Source organism: Antedon mediterranea, chromosome 6, assembly GCF_964355755.1.
Source record: "Antedon mediterranea chromosome 6, ecAntMedi1.1, whole genome shotgun sequence".
In the NCBI taxonomy this organism is placed as follows: Eukaryota; Metazoa; Echinodermata; class Crinoidea; order Comatulida; family Antedonidae; genus Antedon; species Antedon mediterranea.
This window is the reverse complement of record NC_092675.1, coordinates 10,674,128-10,693,867: the sequence shown is the minus strand read 5'-3', so window position 1 is coordinate 10,693,867 and position 19,740 is coordinate 10,674,128. Positions and strand designations below refer to the sequence as shown.

The 19,740-nt window shown below is 34.8% G+C and overlaps 1 protein-coding gene across 1 annotated transcript; it reads right to left on the bottom strand.

Moving 5' to 3' along the window:
* Nucleotides 1-395: 395 nt before the first annotated feature.
* Nucleotides 396-16,103, bottom strand: LOC140052418 (centlein-like). The gene is made up of 13 exons (XM_072098029.1): nt 15,995-16,103; nt 13,235-13,296; nt 12,585-12,673; nt 9,200-9,284; nt 8,145-8,188; nt 7,900-7,993; nt 6,794-6,875; nt 6,253-6,338; nt 2,728-2,784; nt 2,470-2,567; nt 1,804-1,913; nt 1,175-1,253; nt 396-459 (listed from the first exon to the last, which is right to left on the bottom strand). The coding sequence occupies exons 1-13, from the start codon at nt 16,023-16,025 to the stop codon at nt 396-398; spliced, it is 981 nt and encodes a 326-aa protein (XP_071954130.1). The 5' UTR covers nt 16,026-16,103.
* Between the last annotated feature and the right edge of the window lie 3,637 nt (nt 16,104-19,740).

Below are 19,740 nucleotides of genomic sequence, written 5' to 3'. Positions count from 1 at the left end.
TTACAGTCTGATTAGGGACATGAGTGACCCGGCCCATGATGAGCTTCAGGATCCCCCTGGCGCAGGAGGAGAGCACCTGTTACTTCACATTGGGTTACAGTCTGATTAGGGACATGAGTGACCCTGCCCATGATGAGCTTTAGGATCCCCCTGGCGCAGGAGGAGAGCACCTGTTACTTCACATTGGGTTACAGTCTGATTAGGGACATGAGTGACCCTGCCCATGATGAGCTTTAGGATCCCCCTGGCCCAGGAGGAGAGCACCTGTTAAGGGATTCACATTGGGTTACAGTCTGATTAGAAACATGAGTGACCCTGCCCATGATGAGTTTCAGGATCCCCCTGGCCCGGGAGGAGAGCACCTGTTATGGGATTCATATTGGGTTACAGTCTGATTAGAGACATGAGTGACCCTGCCTATGATGAGCTTCAGGATCCACTGGCTCGGGAGGAGAGCACCTGTTAAGGGATTCACATTGGGTTACATTCTGATTAGGGACATGAGTGACCCTGCCCATAATGAGCTTCAGGATCCCCTGACCCAGGAGGGGAGAATCTGTTAAAGGATTCACATTGGGTTACAGAACTGCCTATTTAAAGATGTATTGTCCCTTGAAACACAAAAAATGAAGGTCAAAATATTTTAAATTTAAATTGGCCATATCAAAGTAATATTAAAGTTATTCATTTTAAGTCAAAAATTCAAGCCAAAAACAACAAGTTTACTTAATTAACAGATAAATTAATTTGATTACATACAGGAAAATCGTCGCGAGCAAAGATTCAAACCATGAGTATGCATTATTCATGATGCTCATTAGGATTGTGTACAACTCATCACGGTTGAGAAGGTGTTTTCACAGAGATCGCGAGGAAGTTTATGATTATGCATACAGAGTAGCCAAATAAGCGCGTTGCATTATGAGATATGTTTTGATATAAAAAAAAAGTTATTTGTTGAGCAAAAATTAAGTTACTTCAAAATGACCCACCTTTTTTCGAAATCTTTTTTTTTTTTTTTTTTGGAATTAGTCAAAGGGACAATAAATCTTAATATATTAATATATATATATAAATATTAATTAACTAAAAATATTTTTTGAAAAGACATAAGATACTGGTCTCTCTCACGCAAGACAATGCATATGTCAACTTCAGTCAATGAATGGCTAACCAAACAAGAATGATCATGATAAATACCTTTTCATAAGAACTAGTGTGTATATGGTGAACATCTTCTTGACTTTTGATAACTGTAAAGATAAAACAGTATGTGTTAATATATTTTTATGTAATGATATACTAGGCATTGAGATGCGATTAAGTAACAAGATCACTGGTGATGGCTGTGTTGGTAACAAAAAAAGAAGTAAGAAATATTGTAAATTTAAAATTACTTTTTGTTGTATATCTATTTTTAATAGCAGAAACATTATCTACGGGTCTAAAGCCTGTTTCCTACTATGTTGAAACAGGCTTTAGCATCAATCAAAAGCATCAGTTTATACACATGAATATTCATATTTTCATTTTTCAAATCCTGAAAAAAATTCTAGTTTCTTGGCCTTCAGCCTAATTAGTAGTTTGAATAGTTTCTTCTTTTTACGCAACGAGAGTTCAGAAAATGAGTTATGACGCATTTATCAGCAACCATGCACATTGAAATGTTCAGCTAACACGCGAATGAAATAAAAATCACAGTTTGTAATGGAAAAAGTGCATCATTTTTGGATTTGCACAAACAAATAATTTCACTAATAACCTACTCGTAAAATTTAACCAAAACCTATAATAAATTATGACCTTGTTGTGTGTCATGTTGAAGTGCCTGTAATTGTCTGATCAGTTCTGCTTGCTGAGCCGAGTGCTGTAAGCCATGTTGGTGAGATGCTTTAACTTCACTTAATTCACTTCTGCAATATGTAAAACAATACACATACAGTATAATCATATCATATATGGATATTTTTTCATGACCATGTGATATATTATATCATCGTTTGCACAAAAAAATTAATTCTCTAAATGGATAAGTTAGGTCGTGTTTTCCATTGTGAACCTCAAGGCTTAATATCTCGAAAAGTTGAATTTGTGACTCTATGCCGCTTTTGTGATACCAGGCCTCATATAAATAATATTTTTTTTTATTTTTTATTTTATTTTATTTATTTAGGCAAATTGCCAAGGATAACCATAAGCGAATTCATTCACTATCCTTCTTAAAGGTGGCAATCCGTTCACGAGACAAACATATACACACGATGCTCTACATTAACAAAGTCTTATTACAAGTCTTTGGGAGTGGAGTTGTAAATTGTCATTAGAAAAAAATCCTGACATATGACAGGACCTGAACCCAGGACCCTTGGATTGGCAGCCAAGCATCGTAACCACCAGGCCACAACTCCACTCCATATATCCGATAAGCAGTTACAGAAGAACAATGCAATTTTGTACAATATAATTTACCTTGCAATGTGCAGTTCTCCGTCTGATTTGTTTATCTTCTGTTTTAGTCTCATTACAATTGACTCAGACTGAGATAGAGCTTCACACTTAACCTTTACCTTAAAAATAAACAGAGAAAAATAACATTGAAGTACATTTTTACACAGGAGAACCTGTATATTTGTGCTTTTCAATTAAATTGTGCAGTTTAAGAGCATAGGTAACTAAATATTAATCACAAAAGGTTTTGTAATTTTAGTCTAAATTTAGCATACATACCTCATCTTGTGTCTGGATTAATCGTCTTTCTAAACGCTGCACATCTCTTTCAAGACCCTATAAGAACAGTGAAGAACCATTTTAATATGTATACAATTAACTTTATTTGAATAACTAGATGGTACGCTTACGGCTTGCGTACCATCTAGGTCGTGTCCACAGATGATTCTGGAATACACTGTAATTTCAGCGTTAAAACTGGCGATTTCAAATGTACGTACCGCAGCACTATAATCCATTGTCGTTTACAGAAACGAATAAATAGACACGATGATTTATGTAGTCAACCAAAATTAGCACCCTGAGAATTAGGCCTACTTCCTAAAGAGAAACTTGTCATAAAATGAGTCCAAAATTTGTATTTGGATTTATTTAAACAAACCCAATTTGTGTTTAATATGTAACTTTAGGGTTAAGGGATGGGGAAGAGGATGGGTACAAAGAGAAACAATTTTTAAATATATTCTTTATCCACTCAGTAATGAAATATTTTTCAGGCCTATAATTAATATACCACTAAATACAGTAAAACACTTGCTATTTAATACTTTTTTAAAACTGTCACTGTCATAGTCGATTGAAATATTAAAGTACATGTAACGACACAACACTACAATGTTTATATTTTTTGTAATTATTAATTAATACAAACGTTGAGAAGCAACTGTCAGTAATACAGTTTATTTGCATACTAGCAATTATACCCGCCCTCATGGCGAGTTTTAAAATTAGTTTAAAGCCTTCTCAGTACATAGCACCAGACTCTTTTCTAAAAACAAATTCTTCCCAGGACAAATTCAAAAATTGGATCCTAGATGGCGGATGATGTTCAAATATAGTAGTAGAACACAGTAACAGTAAAGAACGTTTATATGTTCACACAGGAAATGGATGTCTGTAATGAGACAATCCAAGAGACTGAAAGAAAATTATAAACTACCTAGATGTAACGGTTAATCTCAATGATGGAAGCTATAAGCCTTACTTGAAGGAAAACAACAAACCACGCTACGTTCATTGCAAAAGTAATCATCCAGCATCAATAATTAAGAACATCCCTGAAGGCATAAACAAAAGATTATCAAACATTTCTTCGAATGAAACTGTTTTCAATGAATCAAAGAAACCGTACAAAGAAGCCTTGTATGAAAGTGGATACGACCACAATCTGAGGTACAACCCGACCAATACCAGCGCGCAAAAAAACATGAAGAAGACAAGGAAAAGAAATATCATCTGGTTCAACCCGCCTTACAGTACCAACGTGAAAACCAAAATAGGGCACGAGTTCTTAAAGACTGTAGATGAATGTTTTCCACATAACCATGAGCTAAGAAAAATATTTAATAGAAATACCATTAAAATCAGCTATTGCTGCATGCCTAATATAGGGTCTGTAATATCGGCCCACAACAAAAATGTATTACGTAATGATATGCCCTGTGATAACATCAAGCAATGCAACTGTCGAAATGAATGCCCATTAGATGGGAAATGCCTAACCAGTGGTGTTGTTTATCAGGCTACAGTAACAACAAATAGTGATGATAAAGCTGTAACATATGTCGGACTAACCGAAAACACATTTAAATGTAGATATAACGCACATAATAGTTCATTCTGTAATGTTAAATACAAAAACAGCACAACACTTAGCCAGTATATCTGGAAGCTAAAAGATGATAACATAAAGTATAACATTATATGGCAAATAATAAAGAAGTGTAAAGTTTTAAACCATATTCCAATGTTAACAAACGGTGTAATCTATGCTTACAAGAGAAGTATTATATCATATGCAAGCCTGAAACCAGCTCACTTAACCATAGGAACGAATTAGTCAGTGCATGTAGACATAGGAGAAAGTTTCTATTAAGGTATCAGTAATTTAGATAATAGGAATTTGGTTTAACAATAGACTGTCCAGGAAATAGAGATGTGTTGTACTTGCTAATTAGCATACTATTGTTCACATAAACAGTTTGCCTTACAACTTCATTATAGCTTTTTGTATTCACTTGTGACTATTATTCAGAGCCAAGCACCTGAAGATTGAGTTCATACTCATGAAACAGCCTGTAGTGCAATAAAATGTTCAGTTGGTAATTTACTAGCGTCTTTATCATTTATTTATATATCTATATCTATATTTCCCCAAACGCCTTACTGAGGATAATTCAAATACTGTAAAACTTTTGTAGTATAATTTACAATTCGATAGCCTACAACCCCGAGCCCTACCAAAAATGACATCACAAACCACCACACCACCCCCCTCCCCCTCCCACAAAAACCCCAGGAGTCGGGGGGAATTTTTTTAATGTAGTTTAAAACCTTCCGGGTACAATTGCCATCATTTTGATACTCCATATGCATGGTTACGTGCAGAAACAGAAATTTGTATAACGAACAAACATCGAAAGTGGGGGTTTTGACCACATTTTGGTCCCTAACTTGGATCCTAGGTGGCGGATGATGTTGAAATGTAGTTTACAACCTTCCCGGTACAATTGCGGTCATTTTGATACCCCATATGTAAGGTTACGTGCAGTAAAAAATTTTTTTATAACGAACAAACAAACGGACGTACAAACTCTCTCACTTATAATATAGATTGTCCGTTTATATATCTAACAGTAGGGTCTACCCACACTCACAGTAATAAGTTTGATTTGTACATGTGTTTATATATCTAACAGTACCCACACTCACAGTAAGAAATTTGCGATTCAAATGGCGACCAAAAATGGTTAATACGTATTTAAAGTATTGCAATACTATATCTAAAGGTTTTAGGTTTATTCCCCAAGGGCCCATACATTTACCTACAGGTACTTGTGTTAAACCAAATAATTATATTGGAATGTTCCTTTCATCGCAAATCGATACATTTGTATAAACGTATAATAAATCTAGCAAAATATTGATTTATTCTAATCAGCCTGTCTTCAACATTATGATGCTGTTCAACCGGTTTACAGCTATCAACAAAAATTATCGTAGAAGGAGATAGGTATGCGAAGCATCCTCGTATTATTGTGTGAGGGTATCTTTCAAGATGGATATCCATAGTGTATTCCACGATCGGAAAACATCCCTATTTGGGGCAAATCGTTGATCCTAAACTTGTTTTAATTGTCAATAACTAATTATCTAATTCAATTTAATTAGTAAACATGGTTACATCAGGTGGTTAAAATCAGTACCGGAAGTACGAATCAACTTTATATACCATCGAGTAAACATTTTATTTTACCAAATTTTGCCCTTATGTGAATTTATATATAGATAGGCATTAAAAACAGTGAAGAGTACAGTATTTCCATGTATTTACTAACGATTGGTATTTATAAAGTTAATTTTGAGGTAGGTAGGTAGATTTGAGTAGAGTAAAAGAGTTTTTTTCCCTCAAACTTCTTTCTGTATATGCTTCTTTCTAACCATCTTAAAACCACTGTAAATGTTTAGTTGCTGTTAATAAAGGTTATGTGACCACCAGTTAAAGTTTATTATCACTTACTGTACCTTTACTCTAACCTCCTGAAGTTTGTCAATCTCTTCTTGAGCTTTGATGATGCGTTGAGATAAAGATTCAACATTAATTTCCAACTCTGAAATGAAAATTGTCATTTTGTGTAGATATGGATTCTCATAGCTAAATTGTATCTATTCACAACATAGGCCTAGTGGATTGAAGCAAAAAGAACACATTTTATATATGATTTGAGAATATAAAACCACCATTTTCACAGTAAATTACAACATTTTGGAAACTTTTCTATGGTTGGTATGTACAAATAAATATACTAGAGTACTGTAGAAAGAAATTAGACAGTCTTTTTTAAAACCTTATTATTTTAATCAAACAACAAATAACAAGTTTATTTTACTAATGAACAAAAAAAAAAAAGAAAAAGTAATCAATAACCTGGTTTGCCTTTTTCGTATATAAAAAGAGAACTAATTATTTTACTGTTACTACTACTCAATTTTAAATGTATATTATTATCTATTATTGTACTTGGGCCAGTGAACTACATACTATTTATCATTTTTTGGTAATTACCAGATTTCTCATTTGCTATTCTCTGAAGTTGTTCTTGGAGACATTTTTCTCGACTTTTACTCTTTGTTATTTCTTCTTCCAGCTGTAATAAACAATACAAGTTATTATACAAACACAGATAACTTTTTAACCACAGTGTGACCAGTCATCATTAACTTGTGGTACTTGGCACATTGATTCATTTTTGTAGCTCAAAACAAACTATACAGACACAGGTGAATCGTCAGAGCCAAAATTTGCAAAACACACAATTTAGAGGAAAGTTGAGAAAAACAAGGGTACATTAAAACTTGTCTTGATTTAAATAAAACGACTACAATGCCACCAGCGTGGTCAAATGATAACGTCATAACAATTTTGCATGTCAAATATGTACATGAATTCCCTAATTAAGTTTAAACAATTGGTGGTCACTGTTCATTCTGAGGAGTTCTCTCATAAGAGATTCAAAATATTTTACTGTAGGTATGTTTATACACAAATTGCAGAGTCCACGATTTGCTAAGTTTCATTTAGAGTTTATGGAAATAAAAGCAATTTATCATGTAGGGTATGAAGAGCAAAACATCAACTGCCTGCAACTGAAAGGCACACATTTTTTCGAGTTAAAAGGAACTGAGCGCAAGTGAAAACTTGAATCGTGTCACGTGTGCAGTAAAGTTAACCGTGACCAGTAGTAGCAATCAGTTTGATGTTTCCATATAAGCGCTCACACATACTAGTTCCTTACAACTATGAATCGCGTTGCGCACACATTATGGTAACTGCACACAACTATTTACAATCAGTTCCAGTGTCGACATAACCACTCGCACATCTAGTTCTGTTCAGTTGCTCAAAAGTTGACATAAGTGCTCTTGCGCAACTAGTTCCCTTCAGTTGAGTTCTGTGTTGACATAAGCGCACACGTATGACTAGGTTTATTATGGAAAAGTTATTATGAAAATTGAGATTTTCTTTGATAATTGGTACACAAAAATATGTACACAAAGAAATAAATAAAAGATTTTATACAATATCCATAGGTGATCTTTTAAGATCACCTAATAAATAAATAGGAAAATCAGAGGAAAGTATCTATTGCGATATTAGAGTTGCACACCTACCAGCCTCTCTGTCTCTTCCTTCCTGAGTTGAAGTTCTTTGTTCCTGATTTGTAGTTCCTCTACTTTCTCTTTATTTGCTGAATCTGAAATTGATCTGATGACAAAATGTATTTAAATTGCATTTTCATTACTAATAAAATAGACAGATCAAGTAATTTTGTTTGTATTTAGTTTTTCCTAAATTTTCTTTATTATTTTCTAAATTGTTTAGCTGTAGAGGAATAAGTTTAGAAATACCACCCTACCTTGAACTACTTTTACCCAATTTCTCTTGAAGTTCTGCAATAATCTAAAAAAAACAAAAACTATGTCACAATAGAGAGGTTTTGCAATCTTACGAATACGATAACGAAAACGGATACGTCACGCACACGTATTCGTTTTCGTAAGCCAGTAAAAATCTGTTTTGCATGGCAACGAAATATTGAGGGCGCCATAAAAAATATGACTGCGGTAAATTTGAGCGAAGCACATGTACGTGTTGCTTGGTGTTTTGCTGCCGAGGCCTAGCGTAACATCAAAGCGAGTGAGGACTTTAAAAACTACTATTTATCAAAATTGACCTAGCATTTTAGTAAATTACTTTCAATAATCTATAATTATATTATAATCATGAATCATTCCTGATTCAAATGCAAAATAGATCAAAAACTATACTCGTTTTGTAGTTACGAATATGACTGGTTATATACGTCAACACGAATACGCTTTACGAATATGAAATGGGGATCAGCTCAAAAGTTTCACAAATGTGTGACATATCCGTTTTCATTATCGTATTCATAAGGTTGCGAGACCTCCCTAATAATAAACATTTTTTTCAATGGATTTATTTCAAATTTAGACAGATATTTTCTATGTCTTACATCCATTGATATGCAAAGAATTAAAAAAGAATTTTCAATCGCCTATGGGGAAATTTTAAACAAAATGCTCTCCTTGAAACTTTGAGGAGAGCAATTAGGAGCTTTCCTTATATTTTAATAAATCAAGGTCTGATTGTATAAGTACAGACGTCTGGAATATTTAAAACTATTCAAGTTAAAACAAATCATTATTACATATAGTGCTATCACAACAATGAGTTCCAAAGATAAAGTCCTTGGACTTTTGTACATCATATTCCATGTTGACCAAGAATGTAAAAAACTTGTATTTGTTAATACTTATATTTGTTGTTTTTTAAACGGTTTTAATGTTTCTTTAAATATTTCTTAAGAAACCAATTACAATTTGAGTTCATGTATGAATGATTTACGGAGACAGACCGTGAGAAAAATAACAAATTTACATATTTTACCTTATTGTTTTCTGCAATTTGATCATCCTTTACTTGCAAAATTTGAAGAACTTTTTGATCTTTCATTTCCGACTTTTCTTTTTCCCTTTAAAAACAATAATAAAGCAATAAATGTTTGACATCTTCATTTCATGAGGTAAAGCCGAGTGAAAATAGAACGTTTCTCCTTTCACCAAATTAAATAAAGCAATAAATAATGAATGTTAATGGGTGCAATTAATTGTACAAATAATTTTATTAGGTGAAGCAGATAAAAATAAAATAAAACATTTCATAGTTCCATGAATGAAATTACTTTATTATAACACAATTACTTTTATTTAATTAATTTGCTGCTAAAATGAGGAAGACTATCTTATTCTTTCCAGTAGCAGCGCTACAATTTAGGAGGATATATAGAGACGGCGCACATTACAGGTTGACTTTTGAACATGATCAGTCTTGTGTCACGCCTAGCAAAATGAAGATGCAAGAACAAGCATAACTAAATTCAACTTGCATAAAAAATTGCACTTGCAGTATTGTGCGCCGAAAACATGAAAGAAAAAAGACTTTGAATAGGCCATTTTGCTGTTTTAATCAAGTTATTAACTTCTGTAGAAAAAATATGCGACAAACAAAAAATTAAGAAAAATAACTGAACACTTGACAATAACAAGCCAATGATTAAATTAAAGATGTATTGTCCCTTAAAACAAAAAATGAAGGTCAAAATATTCTAAATTTAAATTGGCCATATCAAAGTAATATTAAAGTTATTCTCTTTAAATTAAGTCGAAAATTTGAGCCAAAAACAACCAGTTTACGTAATTAACAGGTAATTTAATTTGATTACATTTCATCTGGAAAATCGTCGCGAACAAAAGTAAACAAAGATTTCAAACCACAAGTATGCATTATGCATGATGCTAATTAGGATTGTTTACAACTTGTCATGGTTGAGAAGGTGTTTTCAAACAGATTGCGAGGAAGTTTTATGATTATGCATACAGAGTAGCCTAACAAGCGTTTTGCATTATGAAAGTCAAAGTTATTTTTGAAAAAAAAAAAAAAAAAAAAAAAAAAAAAATGTTCCGGGTTTAAAATGAATAGTAAAAAATGTAAAATATATTTGTTTGTCTCTTGAACGGTAAACGTTTCAATTTATATAAGCGCCCAGTGAAGCAGAACGAAGGCTGTGAAATGAGGCCAGATTACAAGTGCAGCTACGGCAAAATCACACTGTGGTTACAGAATAGGAAATTCGTGAAATGTTCAATCTTCCGACGACTCGTTATCATTAACCATATCAATTACTTTTGTAAAATTATACGTATCTGATGTAATTTTAGTCGGTCTTCCCATTTATAAAGTCAATTTTCTATGAAAATCCATCAAAACAATGAAAAATTAGATATGTTTGCACTTTACGTTTGCCGATTTTCGCACTTAGGGAAAGCCTTCAAAATCAATGAAGCGTAACGTATACATTCCTGCTGAGCGAGGAGAGCGAGAGACGACGATACACGTGCTCTCTCTGCCCATGCCTGGCATCGTCACGTGATAAGCAGATACAGTATACAATACCAAACTGGTCGGGTCGAGTATACCCCGTCTATAATCACAACATGAACGATGTACAGTATTTGATTGAAGGTCGACTCGACCTACCGGAATGGTATAGATAATATAGCTCGAATGAGAGAGTTGGAATATTTGTAAACATAAGTATTGCTAATTTTAACAAGTGTCGCCTATAGTAACAGGCCTGGTAGTATCAATTCGCATAGGGTCTACTACACTAGCTAGCTCAATTTTTAACTGGGCCGGATCGGCTAGGTCTCCTTCCTACTACCGGTCTACTTGCTTGATGCAGGCTTTTTTGGAGAGTAAACTAGGCCTATTTTAGGCCTACTTATTAGACGATCGGGACACCATACGTGCGGACGGCGATCGGACCTTGTTTTGCCTCAATATTTACAGCCGATTTTTGTAGAACGTTTTAGGTTTAGATTGTTTAGGAGTTTGGTTGATAGGATGGGTTTGGAATCCACTGAGTTTTGTTATTTATGGGCCAATCGTTTAGTAATAGGCTAGCTAGGCCCATGATGGCCCCAATGTTTCAACGTAGCCATCGTGGCATGGAATCCCTAGTCAGAAATGGCTCTCACCCATGAATAAAATGATTTAGGCTAGGCCTAGCCTAGTACGTGAAGCCGATATACGATCTGTACTATTCGAGGTATAAAAATAGTATAATTTATGACTCCGTAATCTGTACTAAATTTTGTATTTCATTAAATGTCAAATAAATATATGCTACTACTGTTATTATTACACTTTAGGCCTAGCTTAGAAAATCTACAAAAAATGTATTTCACAATGATTGGGTGGTTGACAGGGGAGAGAGAACACAACGTACAAGCTTGACGTCGCGAGTTTGGAATCCACTGATGACGTGATTTTGTGAATATCTCATGAATATTAATGAGCTTCCCTAAGCTGCTGAAAAACAGACTTTCCATGAATTTTTTTAATTTCTCGTTATTACTTCTTCATTCTGACATGTCTATATTGTTATAATATTTTTTATTTAATAAATAAACGATATTTAAAAGCAATTTTAAACCCAGAATTCCCCTTTAAATGATTTTTTTTTCGAAAAATTTTGGGTGAAAGTTAATAACTATTATGATACTTCAAAATGACCCCATTTTTTTCGAAATACATATATATTTTTTTTGTCTTGTGTGAGTTCATCTCACGTTTATTTAAATTCTCATTGGTGAATATATTATATACATACATTTGTGACCATTAAAAGTAAGTGTTTAAAGTAGTTAAAATACAGGTATATTTACATAATAAGATGCTTGAATTCAGTATTAACAATATTTGTTTTCATTTAAAATTTTAGATACGATGTTAATTAAAATGTAAAAATGAAAAATGGCGGTAAAATACATGATTAAAATTTTCTTGTTAAACTATCTTATTTGTGATCTTATTTGTGTTCGAGTAGAGAGGCTATAAACTCAGGGGAGGAAAATGTAGTATCCTCCCTTTTCACCAAGATAAAAAGGATGAAATGAAAAAAGAGGAATGCAAAAGTTTGAAAGTTAGATATATAGAATGATAGCATGCAATGATATATTTAATGAAAACCGTAAGGTTAGAGTCCATACACTGTGCAAGTCCAAGATGCGATTTTGGCTCTGTGCGTATGTGAGACGCTTCATACCCGATGTCACCTTAGTACAACTACTACTTACAATTTGTATTTACGATATAAAATATTGCAAATATAGAAAGATATATAAATATATTTTTTTTTTAATGATTTTTTTGGAATTAGTCAAAGGGACAATACATCTTTAAGCATAGAAACATAAATGTTAATGTAAACCTTTGGACCACCATTCCAACAGCTTGTGCTATGCTTGGGTTTACAACCTGCATCCGTCTCCATAATGACCACACAAACTCCTTGTCAGCCTGTAGTGTAAATTCAACAAAAATACAAACATAGATTTATTGACATTGAATTGTACTCATTTTTATTCGCCTGCTGTACCCTTTTTGCCTATTTTTATTTCATTGATTTATATTCAATTGTATTGATATACTAGCAAATATTATTCATTACGCTTGCTTTCATTTTAAATATGTACACTAGATGTCTAAACTTGAACAAATTAAATATCGGGAGGTGTCCAAACTATAAAGGATGCGATAACATTTTTAAAAATACATTAAACCATAGAGGCCGCTATTAAAATGAAAAATATTTTGGCATCTTTAATAGTAATTATTCATCAATGTATGAATTTATTTATCTTATGAACCCATTTAACTATCTCTATCTAACCTGGGATACTGTAGTATAAATTATAAATTAGTGTATGTTGTAATATGAGGATATTTTTTATAATAATATCTAAACAATCGAGAGAAATTGTATTTTAATTTTGCGGGAAAATAGGAGATGACACAAAATATTGGAAGACTCCTGCGATTATTGGGAGAGTTGGCTGCAGTATTTAATGTAATTCCTACCTGTAGTTGTGTTAACTCTTCATTAAGTGCTTGGTTTGTAACTTGTAACCTTCCAATTTCATCTAAATAAAAAAAAACACATACTCTGTATAATCTATAAATTAATAAAAACGGGCCGTAGAAGGTTGTTTCCAGTGGTTTTTCCTCGAAGTTTTCCAGATACAAATTTTGCAACAGGCACATGGCAATACAACCAATCTGGTTGTATCATTATCATTAAACATATTATTAGGATTACAATATTTACCGTATAAAGTCAAAGGCCTACAGTAGCTGTAACAGTTTATGTAACTAACGGCAGATCCAAAGATGTAGCAGAACTTTGAGGTCGTCGCGCTATTTAAACAAAACATTCTGATAGTGACTTCAACATATGTAAAAGGTAACCGAAGACAAAACACAGACCTGCACTTTGTTTTTATTTTTAATGTCCGGCTCCGGCTTTTCCTAAATATAATAAGTCTAGCTAGGCTAGGCCTATTAATTATTATTTGGGATCACCATTATTATTACTGTTAATATTACTTAAAGACCCATTCCATACGTTTTCATGCTGCGGCTCTAGCCAGGTACGTCCCATGAAGACTACTCATTCAGAAGCTAAAGCAAGCAGCAGTTGTATCTAAGGCCGACAGTTTGGCGACTTTGTAAACTCGACTATAATTTATAGATCCCAGCTGCTGGACCTAAAAAACGTCTGGGAAAATAGAGTCTATGAGGGCTCCCGGTTGAACAATTTTGGATTCTCGGCCTTTGATTGGTTGACGCAAATCAACAGACTGGGAAGAATTTTCCTAACTTGTTGTACCGTTGTGAAGTCACGTTGTCTCTAGAGGGTATTAAGTTGCATGCCAACAGGTTGAGGTCACACACACACACAGCACAAAAAAGTTCAAAATTGACTATTTTTAAATGGGCATGTGAATCATAATTAAAGAACTATCTTTGATTTGTATGTATTTTTTTAAAGGACATCTTTTTAATAATTAATCATAAATATATCTGAAGAAAGAACAATGATTAAATTTAAAATGTCGAGCAGCGTTTTTTGTAAGAAATATTTCTTGTTTAAATCTAATTTAAGGTCACAAACTACATTAAAGTAAAAATAAATACTATATGGTCCTATTAACTGTTTTCGTCTTTAAATGGTTAAAAATGTGAAAAATAAGGCGATTCTAATAATTTTAGCGGCCCACTATAAATCCCTTGAACATGCATTGCGCGCGGATGATATTTTTGTTTTTCTTCTGTAATTCACCCACTTTTCGATTGATCGTGAGGCCAAAACAAATAGAAGACTTCTAACTTTTCGGCAAAAATACTGGGTTTCCCCCAATTTGTATCAACGGAGTCCGTCAAAAACAAAAAGATAATAAATGCAGCAACTATACGTCAGGCTAGGCCTATAGCTTGCGTATGATGTTCGTACGTTATGGATGTACCAGCCGGGCCTACAAAACTAAGCCTACCTAGGCTAGTTTTTGCACGCACACTATGCGTTAAACGTCAGTGCGCACTAATTTTGCCCGATTAGTGTGTTTCTTTAGCAATTCCATCAAATTTCATTCACTTTTCAACTTTAAATTGCGTTATACGAGAACGTCAAAATGGATCGGACTACGCACGTGTAAGTTAACATTGACAAAATGGTGCTTATCTTAAATGAAATAAGGAAGCAAAGAGTAATTGCTCGTATAGGCTGCCTCCTCTCATAGTGTTTGTGTGATTCATATTTTTGTTTGAAAGTGTTAAGCTTGAAACAATGTGATAAGGTAATGAATTGCATGTGTTTATGATACGTAAATCAAAGAAAGAAGCTAAAGGTATTAAACTGATATTTACACAGCTTCAAACTGTAAAATGACCAGCAGAATTTTGGAAAGTAACAAAATCAGAAAAACAAATCATAAAATAGGTTACCCGATACCGGTTGAAATAAAATAAGTAAATTCTTTAGTCCAGCCAGGCCAGACAATGCTACTGAGTACTGTAGTTGTACTTTCACACTGAACTTGAAATAGCTCATTTCATGGTAACCCACCACTAGGACCTAGTCCGATAGCGGGACGATTCGGCCCTGAGAGGATTCGGCAGACTTATATTTATCGGCTTTGATATGCATTTTATAAGCATAAATAAACTTTTTTCCCCAAACTTTATTTTCAGAGAGAATGGGCATTGTCGAAAATGATCATTTTTTTAGTCACGCAAACAATGTAAACAAGTTACGCTCTCTGTTGACCACAGCCTTGGCGAATGCACAAAATAAACAAAGTTTTCAAAGTAATAAATTAAATATAATAATTTATTTAGGCCTAGTAATTTATTTTATCTATTAGTTAGGCCTAGTAGGCCTAGCCTAGGCTATATATCAACATTATTGCCAATATCAATAAATACGGATTGTTAAATACCTTGAAATAAAAAACCCAAAAAAATGTAGGCCTAGCCTAGGCCTATATGAATTTGGTCTAAGTGAGACGTTTCGGCCCAACAAAAGTGAGCCGAATCGTCCAACCAAAAGTGGGCCAAATCGTCCCGAATTCCCCAGTCCTAGCTAGGCCACAGAGCCGCGCAACGGGTGAATTGTTTTTAAACTGGCTGGTAAAGCCTAGGCCTAGTCCCCTCCCTAGGCCGGGATTAACTAGGCCTAGAGAGAACCTACAGATACAGTATAGTAATGCGTGCCAGACTTTGTAGTAACCTTTATAATAATATACAGCAAATCACTGGTGTATAAAATTCAACCTGGCCTACCTTTTAATGATTGGGTTTGTGAATAATTCATATTCAAAACTCAGATTGGCCTAGCCAAGGCCCCTATATTATTTCAAATTTTGCGCTGTTTATAAAAATGTAAAAACGTCTCAATAGCCTGGCCGCCCTCTATCGATAAGATAAGAGAACTGCATGCTGCGCTCTGCATGCTGAAAAACATTTTTTTTACATCATTGGATCGGATCGCCGAATCGCAATTTATACAGTTGAAAACCTCCGCCGTGAGCCGCCACCTCCTCCCGTTTCAATTCAAAAGGCGTTTGTTCTTCCAGCTAATTAGTGCATTTGGTAGCGACCATTAGTCCCGTAATATAAGCGGCCGTGGACACTTTTTTTTTTTACTAAAATTGTTATTGCTAATTGTATTTTATTGTTTATGATCAGGTGGTTTTGTATTATGTATAACCGCATGATTTATAGGGCAATACTTACGTTATAAACGGCATGGACCGCGATGACGATACATGGGTTGGGGCGAGTAGGGTCTAGTCATTTCAGAAAAATACCACTTGCCCCGGTCCATGCCGTCTAGCTGCCATTTTACGCCATTTTAAAACGTTACTACAATTTAAGTTTTTTTTTATAAAAAAATGCAATATAAACGTATGATTTATAGGGCTATAATTACGTTATAAACGGCATGGACCGGGATAACGATACATGGGTTGGGGCGAGTAGTGTCCATTCATTTCGTAAAAATACCACTTGCCCCGGTCCATGCCGTCTAGCTGCCATTTTACGCCATTTTAAAACGTTACTACTATTTAACGTTTTTTAAAATAAAAAATGCAATATAACCGGATGATTTATAGGGCTATAATTACGTTATAAACGTCATGGACCGGGATGACGATACATTGGTTGGGGCAAGTAGGGTCCAGTCATTTCAGAAAAATACCACTTGCCCCGGTCCATGCCGTCTAGCTGCCATTTTACGCCATTTTAAAACGTTACTACAATTTAATTTTGTTTAATGAAAAATGTAATATAACCGGATGATATATAGGGCTATAATTACGTTATAAACGGATGGACCGGGATGGCGATACGTGGGTTGGGGCGAGTAGGGTCCAGTCATTTCAGAAAATTACCACTTGCCCCGGTCCATGCCGTCTAGCTGTCATTTTACGCCATTTTAAAACGTTACTACAATTTAACGTTTTTTAAAATAAAAAATGCAATATAACCGGATGATTTATAGGGCTATAATTACGTTATAAACGGCATGGACCGGGATGACGATACATGGGTTGGGGCTAGTAGGGTCTTGTCGTTTCAGAAAAATACCACTTGCCCCGGTCCATGCCGTCTAGCTGCCATTTTACGCCATTTTAAAACGTTACTACAATTTAAGTTTTTTTTAAATGAAAAATGTAATATTATTGGATGATATATAGGGCTATAATTACGTTATAAACGGCATGGACCGGGATGACGATACATGGGTTGGGGCGAGTAGGGATCAGTCATTTCAGAAAAATACCACTTGCCCCGGTCCATGCCGTCTAGCTGTCATTTTACGCCATTTTAAAACGTTACTACAATTTAACGTTTTTTTAAATAAAAAAATGCAATATAACCGAATGATTTATAGGGCTATAATTACGTTATAAACGGCATGGACCGGGATGATGATACATGGGTTGCGGCTAGTAGGGTCCATTCATTTCAGGAAAATACGACTTGCAGCGGTCCATGCCGTCTAGCTGTCATTTTACGACATTTTAAAACGTTACTTATACAATTTAAGTTTTTTTTTTTAAATAAAAAAGGCAATATAACCGAATGATTTATAGGGATATAATTACGTTATAAACGGCATGGACCGAGATGATGATACATGGGTTGGGGCGAGTAGGGTCCAGTGGTTTCAGAAAAATACCACTTGACCCGGTCCATGCCGTCTAGCTGCCATTTTACGCCATTTTAAAACGTGACTACAATTTAACGTTTTTATAAAAAATGCAATATAACCGGATGATATATAGGGCTATAATTACGTTATAAACGGCATGGACCGGGATGACGACACATGGGTTGGGGCGAGTAGGGTCCAGTCATTTCAGAAAAATACCTCTTGCCCCGGTCCATGCCGTCTAGCTGTCATTTTACGCCATTTTAAAACGTTACTACAATTTAACGTTTTTACAAATAAAATATGCAATATAAACGCATGATTTATAGGGCTATAATTACGTTATAAACGGCATGATTTATAGGGCTATAATTACGTTATAAACGCCATGGACCGGGATGACGATACATAGGTTGGGGCGAGTAGGGTCCAGTCATTACAAAAACATACCACTTACCCCTGTCCATGCCGTCTAGCTGCCATTTTACGCCATTTTAAAACGTTACTACAATTTAATTTTTTTTAAATAAAAAATGCAATATAACCGAATGATTTATAGGGCTATAATTACGTTATAAACGGCATGGACCGGGATGACGATACATGGGTTGGGGCTAGTATGGTCCAGTCGTTTCAGAAAAATACCCCTTGCCCCTGTCCATGCCGTCTAGCTGTCATTTTACGCCATTTTAAAACGTTACTACAATTTAACGTTTTTTAAAATAAAAAATGCAATATAAACGCATGATATAATAGGGCTATAATTAGGTTATAAGCGGCATGGACCGGGATGACGATACATGGGTTGGGGCGAGTAAGGTCTAGTCATTACAGAAACATACCACTTGCCCCGGTCCATGCCGTCTAGCTGCCATTTTAGGCCATTTTAAAACGTTACTACAATTTAATTTTTTTAAATAAAAAATGAAATATAACCGAATGATTTATAGGGCTATAATTAGGTTATAAACGGCATGGACCGGGATGACGATACATGGGTTGGGGCTAGTATGGTCCAGTCGTTTCAGAAAAATACCACTTGCCCCGGTCCATGCCGTCTAGCTGTCATTTTACGCCATTTTAAAACGTTACTACAATTTAACGCTTTTTAAAATAAAAAATGCAATATAAACGCATGATATAATAGGGCTATAATTACGTTATAAACGGCATGGACCGGGATGACGATACATGGGTTGGGGCGAGTAGGGTCTAGTCATTTCAGAAAAATACCACTTGCCCCGGTCCATGCCGTCTAGCTGCCATTTTACGCCATTTTAAAACGTTACCACAATTTAAGTTTTTTTTTATAAAAAATGCAATATAACCGTATGATTTATAGGGCTATAATTACGTTATAAACGGCATGGACCGGGATCACGATACATGGGTTGGGGCTAGTAGGGTCCTGTCGTTTCAGAAAAATACCACTTGCCCCGGTCCATGCCGTCTAGCTGCCATTTTACGCCATTTTAAAACGTTACTTCAATTTAACGTTTTTACTCGGGGTACCCGAGTCTAGTACTTACTCATTTTCTCCTCCACCATCTGGACACTATTGAGTAAAAAGTGCAATTTTTAAAGTACTACTCCTCCCTTATTAGTTGTAGTATTGAGCTGGGATTTAGCATGAATATACTACAGGGACATGTCCTCAAATCTATAGAGCCGGATTTTTAGATTTCAAACCGGATGCAGCCATATAACGTCTCGAAAATGGTACCATATAGCCGTATTTGGTAGGTTATTGATGTGTATGTGACGTCACATCCCGTCTTATGACGTCATTACAGCTTCATTTGCTGTACATACCACCCCGAGTATCGCACATTCGTGCTTTTTACTCGGGGTACCCGAGTCTAGTTTGTTA